Here is a 17,350-nt window from a genome sequence, read left to right on the forward strand (position 1 = left end):
CAGCTTTGTGATGAATAAAGAACATCTTATACAGTGACATCACATCCTGTCATTGTGTGTGTGTGTCTGACGGTGGTGAAACTGCAGTGGCCTGATTACTGTGATGACACTTCGCAGCACTGTCTCAGAACGACTTTATTCCTGGCCAACATGAAGCTGCTGCCTCTCATCTGCCTCAGCGTCTCCGGTAAGTGTTTCTTTTTTACCGCTGCCGTCTTTCACATCCTGCAATAATCTATATAATCAATAATCATTTCCTGTAATGATTAGCTGCTTTAATATTCAGATCAAAGGCTGAGCCACATAAAATCATTTTACAAAATCTCAGTTTTTTAAAAATAAAGTTCCATTAAAAACATTTGTATGAGTTTTTTCTGATGAAAGTTTTTCTCTTTGGGGAAACTGGTGAAAGCCTAAACCTGACCACAGCTGGGCAAAAACATCTGGGGTCTGACAAAAACATCATTTTTACTTTATATGATAATGTCATCCTGTCCCACATTACCGTCTTTGACCATTTGTCTTGTTTTGCTTATGATGTGACTTATTTTATCTTTTAACTCGTTGTATGTACAACTCAGGCTCTTAATGAATATCATATTCTAGCCTATTTAAATGTTTAACTCAGCGCTGCTGGCACGGACGCTTTTTACATTATCCACAGAGATGCATTAGTATCGATCAGCACTGGCAGAGCTCACAGGACTCGTTGGGAACAAAACTTCACAAGCTCGACCCGAGTCTTCTTTCCATTTTCAAAAGCAGAAGCAGCCCAACTAATCAAAGTTGAGTTAACTTCAATAATTTCTTCCTCCAAACCATCAACGTGTCTTTTAGACCCCATTCCTAAAAAACTGCTCAAAGAAGTCCTGCCATTAATTAATTCTTCGCTCTTAAATATGATCAACCTATCTCTAATAATCAGCTATGTACCACAGGCCTTCAAGCTAGCTGTAGTTAAACCTTTACTCAAAAAGCATCTCTAGACCCAGCAGTCTTAGCTAATTATAGGCCAATCTCCAACCTTCCTTTATATCAAACATCCTTGAAAGAGTAGTTGTCAAACAGCTAACAGATCATCTGCAGAGGTTTATTTGAAGAGTTTCAGTCAGGTTTCAGAGCTCATCACAGCACAGAAACAGCTTTAGTGAAGGTTACAAATGATCTTCTTATGGCCTCTGACAGTGGACTCATCTCTGTGCTTGTCCTGCTAGACCTCAGTGCAGCGTTCGATACTGTCGACCATAATATCCTATTAGAGCGATTAGAACATGCTGTAGGTATTACAGGTACTGTGCTGCAGTGGTTTGTATCATATCTATCTAATAGACTCCAGTTTGTGCATGTAATAGAATAGAATAGAATAGAATAGAATAGAATAGAATAGAATAATCCTTTAACTGAATTTGGGAATTCGGTTGTAACAGCAGCAGAATAAAAGCACATTTACAAACAGAACAGAAACAATTTTAATAGAAAAAAATATTTGATTTACACGAGAAGCTAACATGGACAATTGTTACAAAAACAGAGTACTGTACTCGCTCACCATCACAATCGTTACACAAGTTTTTAAAGTATAAAACAAATATTATTACTTTAGTCCAGATAAACGGAAAAAAGAAGAAACCTGCTTTGAGGCCTTTGCATTTGCAGCTGAGTGAATCTGAGCAGTGATGAAATCTCTGTACTTACAGTCACCGCTGGAATACACCTGGTTCAGTCTCCTCCTCGTGTGACTGTGATGTCAGGGTCAAAGGTCAGCCTCAAATGTAACATCACTGGGACTGGTGAAACACATGGCTGCTCTCGAGTGACATGGCTCCATATCAGGCAGGTGAGCGGTCTCAGTGCCACTCCTTGGTTTAATTCTCGAGTTCAGAGCAGGCTCTGTCTGCTGGAAGTCCCCAGAGCCACCCAGCAGGACGCCGGCATGTACTTCTGTGTCTACATCGATGGGGTCACGCCAGTGCTGGGCAGCGGGACAACGGTGACGGTCACAGGTGAGTGGTGGTCTCTTTATAACACTTCCTGACTCACAAGTCAAACAGATATTTGCCTTGACCCACTGGGTTTTGGTTCTTCTTTTTATTATCCTAATAACAATAAATCTGTTACAAATTTTTTATATATTTAAACAATTTTAGCTTTTTAGGAACCAAGGAAACAGCTCAGCTCAGTGATAAAGTGATAATAGTTGAATAAGAAGGCAGCAGCAGAGCGCAATACTGAAAAATTCTTAGTTATTACCACTCTATTACTAAAGTAATAACCGGTAAATACACACATAATGTCATGGTAACAACAGCTGTTACAGCCGAGTGATGACACTCTTAAAGTTGTATAATTGGACAATAAGGGCCTGAAACCTGTGGTAACAATGGTTATCACGTTGTTACCACGGTAACATGGTTATTCAGCTCTAACCTCCAAGCATCCAAACATGCAGCCGCTCCTGCAGCAAGTAGCACTGAGCCAAGGAGGATATGTAAAGGTCAATGAGTGTGTGCAGCTGATCAGTTAGTTCATTTTTTTATTGATACCCAGACTGGATGATCCGTTAAATGTTTATCATCTGCAAACAGAATGTGACATAAGAAAGCCGCATTTAAGCCGAGTGTAAATGTAAATTCACAACAGGAACTAAGAGTTTTATGTGTGTAAGATCAGAACAACATAAAGCTGGCTCAGCGGTTCTTTTCATATATTAGAGAAACAGCTCTTTACTGCGTTGCTACCTCGTACTTAGAAACTTTCTTTATTAAAAAAACAAAAAACAAAACTGTGAAATTTTTTTACCTTTCATGTTCTCAGTTATCTGTACGGCTGTTACTTTGTTGCTTGTACACAACCAACAAAACGTGACAAGGCAGATTTATTGAAAGGCTTTGATGTAAAGTCAGCAGAAACATAAAATAGGATATTTTCACCTTGATATCAGCCCGCTGGTTTGAACTCGGCCGCTCACACCAAGATGTTTTTGGAGGCCAAAACACCAAAAACGTGGGTGTCGTGTGAAATTATCGGCTCATGCTTGTATACAAGCTTGTAAGGCTGCATCACACAAACACAGATATCTGCTAGTTAGTGCTAAGTCAAACCCAAATAACACTGTGTTCACTAAAACTGGAGCACAGAGGCTTCTTGGATGGTCTATTAGTACAATTAACTGCACAGTAAACTGTATTATTTATCAGAAAATTGCAAAAGGCACCAACACCACACACAGTGTAAATGCCACATTTGGGGGTTTCTATAAGCAGAGACAAGAAGGGACTGAGGCGCATTAAAGTGGCCACAAAAGAGCTTTTTCAGGCAGAAGACAATCTTTGTAAAGCCAGACATGCGAGTGTGGTGACTGACTCACCTTGGTGGTAACTGGCTATGCAGTTAAAAAGAGAACCTAAATGCAGATAAAGCACGAATGACAACAACAACAAAATCATACGTTTCATGATGCTTACTGTGGATTTAAAGGTGCTGTTAAAAACACCAGACTAAATCCAGGACGTTCAAATAAGTTCAGTGAGGGTCTGAGGAAGAATAGAGCTCAGGGAAGCAACACACCGAGGGGCGACCGACAAGGAAACACAGGTGGGAACAATTAGAGTGGGTCAGACGAAAGGTGGCAGAGATAATGAACCAAAGCAATGTGCACGATAATATGAATTCTTTCAGAATAAAACAGGAAATGAAGAAAAAAATGAGATTTTTCAAGTGCCAATCGGCACAGAAAAAAATGATAACAAGAAAACATCTTTAAAATCGCAAAAAGACATGGAGAGGCTGCGATGATGATGCAGGGTCAGTTTTCTTTGAAATCATGACCATTAAGTTTCTCACCCTGTCCTCAGAATCAGAGCTCCACAGTCCTGCACTTGATCTCCTGGCTCCTTTACACGTCAACTCGCCCCTCCCCGTCCCGTTGATCTGCCTGGCGTCCGGGCTGAACGACACCGGTCGGGTCAAAGTCGACTGGGAGGTGGACTCTGAGGAGGATGTGCTTAAGGAACTCAGTCCCACAATCCTCCCTGACACCAGGGCGGGAGTCTTCAACTCGCAGGTTTATGTTCCTGCAGAAACCTGGTCTGCAGGTGTGAACGTGTCCTGTGTGCTGAGTGATGGAGAGCTGAGGATCAGGAAGACCATCAGCAGCAGGACAGATGAGGTCAAACGTAAGTCATTGTCTTTGGAACTCACACCAACACAATCTGAAGGCTTTTAGTGCTTCATTTATATTCCGGAAAAAACAAAAGGCAGCAGACACACAGCTCAAGTCTCAGTTATCTGGAAGTAACAATTATAATTAAATCAATCTGCAACATGTTTCAATCAGCAAGTTGTTCCGTGGTTGTGGTTCCAAGGTGTGTTTGTGTTAAACGCATACACCTCAGTATTGTAGCAACAATGTCATTATTATAAAAAGCCAGTTTATTTAGAGTTTAGGTTGGGATAATATTCACCCCCATGCACGTCTGCTTGGTTTGAGCACCAGTATGAAAATATCTCACACTTTAGTTTCTGCTTATTTAGCATGTGGCCAAAACAAAACCAACCCGCACTCTTGCTTCTAACCACACCTGTGACCTCTTTGATGCTAACCAGTCACCGTTTGTTTTTTAACTTGCTGAACTTTTAAAAATCCCTGCTCGCGCTTCCTGTTTCTATTTTTTTCATGTGTGTGTGAAAGCGTGTGCAGGACAAGCCAGCAAGTGTAAAGTTGTAAAGGTCAATAATGAAAGTCGAAAGACATCTGGAAACGTAGAGATTATTCTCTGACAACAGTGTGTGTTGATGTCATCTGTAAACAAAATGTGACGTGAAAGTTGCATTTAAGCAGACTGCAAATGTAAATATTAGTGCTGTCAATAGAAAAAAAAAACAACGAATTAATCTCACAATTTTCCGTAATTAATCGCGATTAATCGCAATTACTTGATCAATAGCCTGGCTGCAATTACATTTTTTCAACTTTATATTTAAGCTTGTAACTGACATTTAGGCAATATAAGAGAGCGCAGCTTCTCTCCTGTGAAATGCAACTATTTAAAAAACCTATGTACTAATAGGTAAGTATGCACTAATATATAATATATATTAGTGCAGTCAAACTCTTAACATGTTTAATCAGACTCATCACAGGGTTACTGTGGATTAATTTTGATTAATCACGGTTAAATATAATTTTTATTCTATATTAATCGCATTTCATTTTGCATGAGCAAACAGACTCGAGAAAAAAGGGAAAATATACGAACTTAACGTGTTCATTGAACATCTTGAACATTCATGTTAACGATAAACTCTGTAAACATGTATCCTCTCTCTCTGTCACTCTTGGGGAGGCTTCAAGTCCTTGAAACGAGGAACCAAAGCTTGTAAAGCGCGTGTTCTCAGCGATATGAACACGTCTGCAGTTTGTTGCAATCCACTTGGCGTCAGTAAATATGTCCGAGGTCGACTTACTGAGCCCCGATGCTCCGTGAGTGGTTTGTCCAAGCTGGGTGACGCGTTAGCCAAAGTGCTAGCAGCATCCCCGACTAACGCATGCTTCGAGTCAATGTGATATTTTAAGCTGGAAGCGCTGGGGTGAAATTTCCTTCTTGCACAACGTGCATAAGACTTTATGTGGGTCGACTGTTCCGTCATGTTATTTTTTTAATACTCAAATTTCCCATCGAGAGGGCCGATGTGTGTTTATCATCTTCCATACTGAGCAGTGTTGCCAACTTAGCAATATTTAGCGAGTTTTCAGACCCCTTAACGACTTTTTTTCTAAAAAGCAACTAGCGACAAATCTGGCGACTTTTTCTGGTGTTATTGGAGACTTATTTATGACGACTTTTTGACGTGAAAGAGCGTGTTGCTCTTACTCTCACCAAGCAGCGGTGCTGCCGTGGGCACCTCACCCGTGCCAAAGCGCTCACGGGCGGAGGATAGTCCTCCCCCAGCTGCAGGAGATGTTCACACCTGTGCGTCCAAACTGCAAATGAATCGCGCATGAGCGAAGCCGCTGCTCCGCACTGACTGTAACGCAGTCAGTTCTTTTACTGTTGTGTTGTTTTGGGGATCACAAGGTTTAAAACTACTTATAAACACACACACAAAGTAACTCCACCAGAGCGCCTATTTCGGGTCACTTTTGCCGGTCCAGGCCCGGGTAAAGGAGCAGGGTTGGAATTGTGACATTTAAAAAAAACAATAATTGCTAAAAGAAATTTAATTTGTAGTTCTAAATAAATTCTAAATGCATTTAGGACGTTTTTTACTCACTTTATGTCTCTTCCACGATGTTATTTCTCTCTCCAACAACATAGGTTACAATTATATTAGCACGACCAATTATGCAAATTAGGTGATGACGTCATTTAGCGACTTCTAGCGACTTTTAGGACAACCAATAGCGATTTTCCTTACTGAGGAGTTGGCAACACTGATACTGATTTGATTGGCTCAGCTGCCTGTCACTACCAGATCAACTGCCCGTTTGTGCGAAGGTAACTCTAAAACGGACATAGATGTAACACTGTCTGTGAAGCTGGATTTAAGAAATAAGCGCTTAAAGTTTGGCACCATCTTCTGTCAGTACGGAGCATGACGTCATGTGGTTGGTTGGTTGCGGCTAACAGACCTACATTTGTTTGTTAGCTCACTAGGGAGAGAATCGATGACTCAGAGGACAATAACGACACGAAAACTAAAAGTTTGTAAGAGGGGATCACATTTGTGCAGCAACAATGAGCTTTATGTTAAGAAACAAGGATATTTTGTCCACTTACACTCTCTCGCTCTTTAGCAGTACTTGGCTGTTTGGCTAGCTGCAGTCAAATGGAAAAATCCAGCTGTTAGCCACAATGTTCGGGTTCGTTATGGTATCATTTGTCTTCTAAACTTGCTGAACTTTTAAAAATCCCTGCTCAAACTTCCTGTTTCTATTTGTTTTTTTTTTTGTGTGTGTGAAAGCATCCAGTCAGTGTGTGTTTCTGACCTCCATCATTGGCACTGCATGTGCCGCCTTTTTTACCGCCACCGTGGCACTCTGCGCCCTGCTGTCGCGCCGACACAGTGAGTACGCCGTTTTTATGTTTTATGTATTTGCCGTCTTTTACTCATCTGAAGAATTTTGGTTTGAATCGCACAATTTGTGAGATATCAGCTGTAGCTGAGCAAACACATTAGCGAGCTTCACACTCCTGTTTGTTGGTGAACATAGTCAAAAAAGTTTTCTAAGTAGAAACTAACAGTAGCTAATGTTTCCTGAGGTCTGTACCAGGATTTCACGAGGGCTAACCCTCGGTGTTCTGCACCATGAAGGGGGTCAACTTTTTACTGCTGACTGTCACCATGGTAACTTATGCTGCTACTTGTTGATATAGATTAGAGATTAACAAGTATGAAAGGAGCGCCATTATATGCTTTCTATACGAGAAGAAGCACACTACAGCTGATATCTTCAAAACTCACTTCAAAACAAACTTGTTGGATGAGTACACTGCCTTCCAAATCATTATGCAAATTGTATTTTAGTGTCATAAAGATTAAATTTGTTGTTTTTCAATTAAACTCATGGTGGCATTGTGTGTCAGGGCTCTTTGGATCATCAATCTCGGACACCTGGTATATTTAGTTTTCCAGGTGAGCCCAATTAAAGGAAAAACAAATAAATAAGGATGTTCCACATTATTAAGCAGACCAGCATTTTCAAGCAATATGACAAAGAAAAAGGATCTCTGCTGCTGAAAAGCCTGAAATAGTTGAATGCCTTGGACACACAATGAAAGCCTTAGATACTTAGTGTCAATACTTTGTAGAACCACCTTTTGCTGCAGTTCCAGCTGCCAGACTTTTAGGGTCTGTCTCTACCAGCTTTGCACATCTACAGACTGAAATCTTTGCCCATTCTTCTTTGCAGAACAGCTCCAGCTCAGTCAGATTAGATGCGCAGCGTTTGTGAACAGCAGTTTTCAGATCAACTATGAAAACTGCTGATCAAAAACACGCTGTTTTCATTGGGAGGTTTGTTTAGTAAAATTCAAATTATAATCTAAAGGTTGATGACTCGAAGATTATGCTGACTGTCACTTGCATTGACTGTTTAGTAAAATCAGAGAAAAATATCATTTGCGTAATAACTGGAACGCGGTGTAAGTCCACAACTCCAGAAGAAAATGTTTGAAATGTTTTTTTGTAACGAGCAAAAAAAATCCAACACCCTAAAAACCTTGAATCGTGAGTTTTTGTGTTCGTGAAAAAATAATAACACATTTGATATTTTCAGAAAATGTGTAAAAATCCATGTTGAATATATGTTTTTTATTTTTTTTACAGAAAAAACGCCAAAGATCAGTGACGAGGTAACAGAGAGTTTACAGTGTGTTGTTGTTTTGCTATTTCTGGGTGTGACCACAGGGAGGGGGCGTGTCCTTACTGGATTTGTGGACATTAAATATTTACCCCGAAAAACCAAAGAATAAATGACAAATCTGTGTAACCGTTCCCTGCTGATTTTACAAACTTCTACTTAATGCTTAGTTACTTCTCACGAAAAGGAATAAAATGAAGAAGAGGCTCCTGCTAATAAGTGTATAAAACATAATTTAAATGTAGACTCGCCTGTCGCGTCACTAAATACAGACTCTGATTGCTTTTGACCTGATGATGTGTCCACAGACGTCTCCGGAGCTTCATTATGCTGCTCTGAGGTTTTCAGCTTCAGGTGGAAGAAACATCAGATGACTGAAGCTGCTGCGATTCGTCGAACACAGTTTTCACCGAGCCGAGGACGCAAAGAAATGCCAACAAATCTGATTGGCTGAAGATAGATAGATAGATAGATAGATAGATAGATAGATAGATAGATAGATAGATAGATAGATAGATAGATAGATAGATAGATAGATAGATAGATAGATAGATAGATAGATAGATATTGTATCGATCTGACTTTCTCTCTTTGCCAATTTTATCTGAATTTTTCCAATTCTAAAAAATGTCAAACTCTTCCATTTAAAATATGCAGATACTTAAAGAAAGCTGTTTGATGCAGTGACCACAGACAGAAGCTACGGAAGCAGAACCGTGTAATGTTTCTAACATGATGCTGACATTTTTAGTAAATCACTTTATTATGATTTTGAACTTTACAGCTGTAGATGTTCATATTACATCAAGTTCTTTTTACAGTGGAGCCAATTTGACTCATGTATTTGATTTAAAAAGTCAAATTTTACCTGTTTTTTAATCATAAATGTATTCATATAACTTAATTATTTTTTTATTCATTGTGTCAGAGTTTGAAATTTCCCAAATGTGAAGTTATATCTGCTGATTGTCTCTTGCTTGCACCTGTCTGTACAAATGGTTTCCTCTAAAGATTCTGTACGGCTTCAGTTCTCTGGTATTTACTCTCAGGCGAATAATAAGATCTGATGTCCTGTCTCCACTTCACGCTTTTTTTTTTAGATAGTTTTAGGGCATGAACTGCAACGTAGGTTTGAGGTTAACCAGTGAGATGTTTCCTGTGTGTCTGTGGAAGAGAAAAGGGGTCAGAGAGGCAAACCGAAGTGTTTGAGCTGCAGACTAAAGACCGACCTGTTTCTGTTCACTCAGCTGTTTTCTGTTTGCTGCAGTGGAAAATTATTTGTGCGCATTTGAATTTTGGGTTTCCGTTGCATTGATCAGTGTCTGTCACATCATTTTACAAGCTTCAGCTCCTGATACAGCAGTATGTGCAGTAAAAACCTGAATGCAAATATTTGCAGTATGAAAGAAAAGAGTTGATATATGTCCACGAGGACATAACATTAACTGTTCAAAAGTCACTGTGCCATGTGCCACCAAGGAACCGCAAGAGGCGACAAACTTTAAACTAAAGCAGTGGAAATGTACAAAGTTTGCAACATCAGTATGAGGGACCTGACCTGACCTGCCTGAGGACGCCCCGTCTTGTTCCCATTGCAAGTGGTGTGCATGATTCTGACCTTGTGCTTGACCTTGTGGTATCTTCCGTGAGAGTGAGTTGGTGGTGCTGGTATCTGTGTGCGCAGCAGAGACTCTGATTCGGGAAACATTTGCACAACAACTCCAACTGCCCCGTGAATCAGCGCTGCTCGCCACTAATCCGCTCACATCATTTCCGAGGTTTATGCCCCAGGGGAGAAAGTTACCATCACCACCTGTTTCTTCACTGCCATTTACAAAACAGCGAGCAGCTGCAAAAATAATAGTAGTAGTAATAACTAAAATATGCCGTTTCTAGTGCATTTGTGGTGGGACTGGTGAAACTTTCCTTTTTGCTAAAGCATATAGTTAGGGCTGGATCAGGTGACCCTGAATCCTCCCTTAGTTATGCTGCAATAGATGTAGGCTGCCGGGGGATTCCCATGATGCACTGGGTGTTTCTTCTTCACTCACTATGTGTTAACAGACCTCTCTGAATTAAATCATATCTGTTATTAATCTCTGTCTCTCTTCCACAGCATGTCTTTATCCTGTCTTCCTTCTCTCTCCCCAACCAATCACAGCAGATGGCCCCGCCCCTCCCTGAGCCTGGTTCTGCTGGAGGTTTCTTCCTGTTAAAAGAGAGTTTTTCCTTCCCACTGTCGCCAAAGTGCTTGCTCATAGGGGGTCATATGATTGTTGGGTTTTCTCTGTATGTGTTATTGGCTTTCAATTTAAGGCTTTTATTTAAAAAAAAATGGGACACTCTAAACTAGAGTCCCGGGGAGATTCTGTGACTGAATTTGAAATTCCATGTGATTGGAATTTCAGCAGCTGTTGAATTTAATGACAAGTCTCAGAAATGTTTCTCTTCTTCAAAAGTTTATTAAAAACAATATTCTGAGAAAGAAAATGTCTATTTACATCTGTAGCAATACAACAGTACAAAAATTCGCTGGCAGCGCCCTCTGGTGTTCACACAGAGGATCACATTGTCCGAAACAAACGCCTTTAAACAAAAAGATATAATTTGACATTAAAGTTAAACATGGGCAGAGCTTATGCTGAGGAAAAACATGTTTTTCTCCAGTAATTATGCATGAATGTAATATAAATGTTATGAATATGGTATAAATAATTTGAGAACTACAGCTGTGATAAATCTACATCTTGTAAATACACACCTGTGGTGTGTATTTACGTCTATCACATAAACACGTTACATATTAAAACAGAATATATATGATAATTTTGTAAGATATTGTGTCGGTTGGTTGGCGAGTCATCTGTGATTATTATTTGTATTTATTAGCTGGCTTTGTTGAAATCAGATATTTCCCAAGTATCACAGTGTGAACACACACACACACACACATATATATATATAATATATATATATATATATATATATATATATATATATATATATATATATATATATATATATATATATAAATCTATCGTCTTGATGCATTCTCGTTTCTTCAGAAGTCACTTGGATGAAACGATTCTCCCGCTGAAAACGTCCAGATGAACAGAATCAACTTTTGGAGAGGAAACGGCTTCAGAGGGAGAAACAAACTCGTTTTGGTTGCTGTGTCAAATCCTGAAAGTGGGCTTGTCTTTGATTCAAGTTAGGGTCAGGTTTTTGGTTATTGAATAGGGTCACACAGGGTCCCCGTGAAGATGGCAGGGCGAACGTGTGTTTGCGTTATCTGCGCAGTGCTGCCACCTGCTGGATCCAGCAGTCAACACACTGCATGGATTTTAGTTTGACGTGAAACTCTAATGAAGAGGAGGTGAGTGGGGGGGAGGAAGTAGAGGACTGTTCCGATCCCTTCTGAAAAAGAAGGAAAAAGCATATTTCATATCATAAAATTATTAAACTAATCAATCTGTTTAATTTCCTAATAATAAAACAATCCCAATGACGACAACATAACAATATGATCTTCTCCATCATTGTTTGCTTTTGAGCTGTTTTTTCTTCCTCGCTTCTTTGTAACTCAGTTACCCTCCTACCCTTTCATCCACTCTGCTTTAATCTTCCTTCTTATCAGTCTTTTTTAATTTGCGAGTATTTACTTCCGTCTTTTCTGCGCTTTGTATTTGTTGGAATCAGCCAATGAGCATGCAGAGACTCACCAGGTGTTGCAGCAGCTCGTAGTTGTGTGTGATGACTTGGTGTCTGATGTCAGGAAGGAGATCTTGAAGCTTCTTTGTGCATTGCTCATACTGAGTGAGTCTGTGGGCCACCGTGGTGCTCTGACCAAAACAAGGACCAATAAATAAAATGAGCTTTGAATCTGCTGAGTGCATCTCACACAACATGTCAAAGTTCAAAGTGAAATTGTGTGTTATTATTGTGTAATAGCAACAATTATTTTGATACATCTAATCTGGATTTGGATTTTTAATGTGCCTCCTGCTGTTAAATAAAGACATATGATTTGAGTCGTACCTGGTTCAGGTAAGCAGGCGTCTCTTTGCAAGGCTCAAATGGCAGACCTTTCAGATGCGCCTGCAGCAAAAACACAGGTGTGAGCGAGACTCATTAAATTGTTTCAAATGGGTAAAAATGCACATTTATTCAAAGAGAGTGTTGTGTGGACGCCTGCACGGCTCGTGTCTCACATCCTCTTTCAAGTAGCTGTTGTATTTTTCCAGCGCCCCGTGGAGGTCCTCAACGATGCTCTTCATTTCAGCGTTTGGTGGTAATGCCCGACCTGCAGCAAGCTCCACCAAACCCCCAAGAAACAGGATGAGCAGGTACTCACAATGCACTGCAACAGAAAGAAGAGGGCTTTGGTTTCAAACCGCAGAAGCGAGACTTGTTAATGCCACCTGACCCTGAGATAACCGGGGTGTTTGTGGGCTTTACATAAAATCCTGTGACCGCTGACTCAGTCAGCCACCGGCTGTGAGTTGGAGATATTAAAAACAGATGCTGCCATTTCACGAATGACTCTGCTAAACAAACATTCCGTAGGATGTCTTTGGCTTTATTGGGTGATAACAGTCTATTAGGCACTAATGACTCACAGTGAACAGGATATACTGTAAAATACTTTACTGTCAGTGGTGGAGTTTAAATCTAATTCAGTATGGGAATGAGACCCCTCCCCGGGTCGTGTAGGGCCGTCACGCTATCCTGTGTCCCCCACACATTAAAACATTTTACTTCAACGACGTTATTTTACCTATGAATAAAAACAAAGTGTTGTCTGTCAGCTGTCTCCCTTCAGTTAAAGACTGAAGCTGTAAAGAATTTAAATCTATAACTACAAAATTAAAGGGAAAGAAAAAGGGAGAACGATTTCTTAGGACATATTGTGTCATTCGCATATTTTTCGAATATCGTGGTAATTACAAGTTTATAGTGACTGTTATAAAGCTCAAATTTCTCTACCTTGTTTGTCTGCAGTGAAAGTTCTTCAGACTACAAATGTAAGTAGGTGAACCCTCAAACACAGTCACAGCACATACAGGCGCTTTTTGACTATTTTTGATCGACCTGCTCCGTCGCTGCGCTTTTTAAAATGTGTTTTTCTCAGCTCGTCCTTCACTCGACTTTAACTTTACGCGCAGAAAAACAGACATCGAACATATTATACTTGTAATGTATTTTCAGTTTTTTCTTTCATTGCTTTATTTTGTGGAGTTTCGTTTTCAGTTCAGTTTCATTTACTTTAGTGTTTAGTTGTTTTTAGTTTCGGTGCCTTTGCTTGTTTCATCACCGTGGCGAGCGGAAGAAATATCAGAATGTAGATTTCGACACACGCTCCATGCGTCTGTTTAAGGGTACGTGGGAGTTAAATTTGACCAAACTAAGAAAGAATAAATTAAGGACGTTTCCTGTTGAATTTTATTCATGCGCAATATCATTTAAAAACATTTTTTTGTCATCACTAGTTTGTGGTGTAGTTTTATTTAGTGAAATAGAAAGACCTTTGCGGACTCTGCGCACCTGGTCTTGAACCACAGAGAGAGGGGCACGTTCTGTGCGCAATTTACGCGCACACACGCGCGCTGCTGGCGAGAACATCACCCTGACATATCGGTCAGCGGGGTCACAACGACCCGCGGACCCCTGCTCTGCTCACCGTCAGGTTGTTAGTAAATGTGAAATTTTCAAATAATTAAAAAATAATTCGGTGACATTGCTGCACCTGTCAGATTAAAAAAGACCAACTTTAATCTCGCTTCATATTCAAAACACAAAAAGTGGAAAAATACAAAGCAAATGGACGTTTTTATCTCCTTCCAAATAAACCATAAATCTATAAAGTGTAGAGGAATTATTTGTCGGATTTCTGAAGTGTTTTGCAAAAACTCCACCAAAAGAAAAGCACAAACTTTTCTGTGCTGCGGAAATTAAAGTGAAAGAATTTTTTTTAGTTTTTAGTTTCAGTGTCAGGCTTATAAAATATATCGTGTAATCTGAGTAATTCCAGGCTCAATAATGAAATCAGAAAGTCACGAAGTCAAAGTTTGACTCTCCCCAAACTTCATGTCTCCTAAATCAAAGAATCTGTTCGGCCTTTTTCAGACTTCATTCAAATAATAATTCGTTTCGTATTCCACAATGAGATTCCAAGAATCCACAGCAAACACCAACTCAGTGTGCATTTAAACACTGGTGGCACAATATTCTTATTTTCTTTAAATCATTTTCTAATCAAAGCAGCCTCAGATATTTGCTAATGAAAACCAGTTTATTTGTCATCATGAATCCAAAAACTGATGGAACCACTTTGCACATATAGGTGACCACTGATGACTGTATCACATATTTTCATTTAATGTTTATTCTAAGCAACGATCAGGGCATTTCAAACTACACCAAGATCTCACATACTTTATATAACAGTGCCTGTCACTGGGAAAACTGCACACACTTCTTGTGCATGACAGCATCTTTTTGAGATAATAATAATAATAAGCTCCATTAAATCAATTCTTAGTTTTTGCCCTTCTGTATCATTCTCCTGATTTACCTTCGAGCGCTTTCCTTTTTGCCATTGTTTCTTTTACATTCATTTCAGGTATTTCTGCTTGTTCAAGCATGCAGATGTTTAGCTGTGCAGCTTATCCCAGCTGCTGGGAATAGACATGCATTTAGTTGGCAGACAAATATTGAAATTCAAGCACAAACTCTAAAAAATGGTGCAAAAATATCAAGAATACTAGTTTTAAATGTTTGAAATAAAAGGTAAGCAAAGGTAAGGAAGACATTTAAAACTGACTTGTTATCCTGTGATGGTCCAGACTTCAGTTTGGTCCCTGCTCCTCTGGTCTGTGGTCCTGTCCTGTGGAGGCTGTGATGTGAGGTCTTCATGCTCCTGATGCTCATATTTAAGCTCCGTCCGTCGTGTGTTGAAGCAGATTCCGAGGAAGCCGTCGGCTCGCTTCTCAGAAGGTTTGACATCAGTTTTTTTTTCTGCTAAGTCACTTTCCAGGACAATCCGGAGACTCTCAGAGCTGAGTCAGAGTTACACTGAAGGTGTTTCCTGCCTGCACGTTATATCACATCATTAAATAAGGGGATTTCCTGATCTTCCTTATTATTCACATTTCACAATAACTCTGCGTTTCATACTTGTAGTGAGGCACTTACTCATACATACATTAAATAACCACAAAGCACAGGCACAGGGATGTAAAAGGAAAACAATACTTTAATACTTTTTTCACTCTTCTAGTAGAGAATATCGTACATGGCACATAAAGACATGCTTTCAGAGAAAATGCTGATTGGACAATATTTGAAAGCCTTAAAATTCACACATTTCATTCACACGTTTTGCAAACCACTGTTTGCTGCACTTGGTAAGTGGACTGGCATTTCTAGTGTCACTGACATTCAAAAACACTTCACACTGCACGCATGCAGGGATTTATTTTATTAATAGTGTTTAAGTGCAGGCGGCACAGTGTGGATGGCTGTCTGCGTCTATGTGACAGGCTGGTGAGCTGTCCAGCTGTACCGCGCCTCTCGCCCTAAGACAGCTGAAACAGGATAAGCAGAAGAGAATGGATGGAGCGTGTTTATGTATTACATATACACGACAATATAGTCACCATCACAGGAAATGATGAAGCTGGAAAAAAGTTGCCTTTAGGGCTTTTTAATAGTAAAAAAAAAGCATATAGGGAGCTGAAAAATAGTGGAAAGGAATTTTTGCCCCAAGTAGAGGACAAGTAGAGGAGTGTCTGCAGAGCTTTGCTACAGTAGCACCAAAAATGTGATCAGAGCGCTGTTTTATGCAAATAATGAACATTTGGGCGGTCGTGAAGTTTTTCAGTCCTCGAATGAACACCTGCAGGCTCAGCGGATCCAAATTTGGAAATAAGTCATACGTCTGAGGAAAAGACCTCAGGAATGCTGGAGAGATTAGATGTCTCAGCTTGGGATTGCGTCAGCGCTCCCCTAAAAGAGAGCGAGGAGCAGGGCTGTCGGCTTTGTGAGACAGTTTGAAAACTTACAGTAAGTGTTGAAAGATGGCTGCAGGGTGATTTGGGTCCAGGTTCATGTTCACTTCTGATTAAATGAAGGTGGATCATCAGCCTGAAATGAAATTATGACAAAAAATCTTTAAAAAAACAAATGAAGTAAAATTATGAAGAAGAAAAATAAAAGTGTCACCATTTTTCTTTTTAAACTGACACATTTGACGTGAACATCCTGGATTATACTCGCAGGACTTTGCTGACTGTTTGAATAACCCCTGAATAATCCAGCCTGCTTATTAATTCATTGTGTGTCTTTGTTTTCTCATGGTGAGTCACGTTGTTTGACCCACGTTCCCTTTCACTTTGTGATTTTAAAGTAGCTTTTCCTTGGAAATGAGGGTTTACAAGCACTTCACTTTTACTGCAGCTTTTTGTGGTGGGCACGAACGTGATGCAGCTCACTCAGTCATCCTGCTCGGTTTGCTGTGCACTTCTGTTCAACATTACTCTGATTCAGCGATTAATCAGATCTGAGTGATGATGAAATTACATTTAAATTTGTAGAGGAAACGTTTCAGGCTGCTGGAATGCCATGTCGTCATTTTCCCTGCTTGGATGTGATTCTTTGGAAGTCTGAGGCTTTTAGCTTCATAATGTTTCAGACAAACACATAACAACCCCGTGTGTCTCTGCCTCTGTGACCAGGACCTGTCCCCTGCTATTCTTACACTGAAGCACACTCTTACACTCTCTTTGTTTTCAGGCCACTGCAGCTGTGTGCGAGCACTTCGGCTGTTGGCTCCTCCGGGAACGTGAAAGAATCCAAAGACACACAAAAAGATGCAAAGCAAGCAGAGAGAGACTCTGTCGCTAGAAAAAACCCAAAGTGAGACAGAAAGACAACGAGATGTCGACAGCACGTCTGCGTCTCCACACTCATGATCTCCTCTGTGAGTTT

The 17,350-nt window shown here is 40.0% G+C and overlaps 2 protein-coding genes across 4 annotated transcripts; one reads left to right on the top strand and one right to left on the bottom strand.

Moving 5' to 3' along the window:
* Positions 1-11,103, top strand: LOC113032433 (uncharacterized). Of its 2 annotated transcripts, XM_080308182.1 has the most exons (6): positions 9-187; positions 1,698-2,003; positions 3,855-4,175; positions 6,964-7,065; positions 8,329-8,354; positions 8,671-11,103. In XM_080308182.1, exons 1-6 carry the CDS (start codon positions 151-153, stop codon positions 8,734-8,736), a joined length of 858 nt encoding a protein of 285 aa, XP_080164308.1. In that variant the 5' UTR covers positions 9-150; the 3' UTR covers positions 8,737-11,103. The 2 variants fall into 2 exon arrangements, with proteins under 2 accessions (XP_080164307.1, XP_080164308.1); XM_080308181.1 differs by lacking the exon at positions 8,671-11,103 and having other exon boundaries at positions 1-187; positions 8,329-8,658.
* A 282-nt stretch (positions 11,104-11,385) lies between these two features.
* Positions 11,386-17,292, bottom strand: LOC145431997 (uncharacterized). Of its 2 annotated transcripts, none has more exons than XM_080308581.1 (5): positions 15,186-17,292; positions 12,574-12,722; positions 12,401-12,460; positions 12,085-12,204; positions 11,386-11,776 (listed from the first exon to the last, which is right to left on the bottom strand). In XM_080308581.1, coding segments are annotated over exons 1-5 (456 nt in total). In that variant the 5' UTR covers positions 15,187-17,292; the 3' UTR covers positions 11,386-11,650. The 2 variants fall into 2 exon arrangements, with proteins under 2 accessions (XP_080164707.1, XP_080164706.1); XM_080308580.1 differs by having other exon boundaries at positions 11,386-11,779; positions 15,186-17,287.
* Between the last annotated feature and the right edge of the window lie 58 nt (positions 17,293-17,350).

Source organism: Astatotilapia calliptera, chromosome 11 (genome assembly GCF_964374335.1).
Source record: "Astatotilapia calliptera chromosome 11, fAstCal68.1, whole genome shotgun sequence".
Lineage (NCBI taxonomy): Eukaryota > Metazoa > Chordata > Actinopteri > Cichliformes > Cichlidae > Astatotilapia > Astatotilapia calliptera.

Coding starts and splice junctions, on each gene's coding strand:
- LOC145431997 (XM_080308580.1), bottom strand. Junction 12,205..12,400: donor CGCCTGCTTACCTGAACCAG/GTACGACTCAAA, acceptor TGTTTTGGTCAG/AGCACCACGGTGGCCCACAG. Junction 11,780..12,084: donor ACGAGCTGCTGCAACACCTG/GTGAGTCTCTGC, acceptor CTTCTTTTTCAG/AAGGGATCGGAACAGTCCTC.
- LOC113032433 (XM_080308181.1), top strand. CDS start 151: ATGAAGCTGCTGCCTCTCATCTGCCTCAGCGTCTCCG. Junction 2,004..3,854: donor GACAACGGTGACGGTCACAG/GTGAGTGGTGGT, acceptor CCCTGTCCTCAG/AATCAGAGCTCCACAGTCCT. Junction 4,176..6,963: donor CAGGACAGATGAGGTCAAAC/GTAAGTCATTGT, acceptor TGTGTGTGAAAG/CATCCAGTCAGTGTGTGTTT.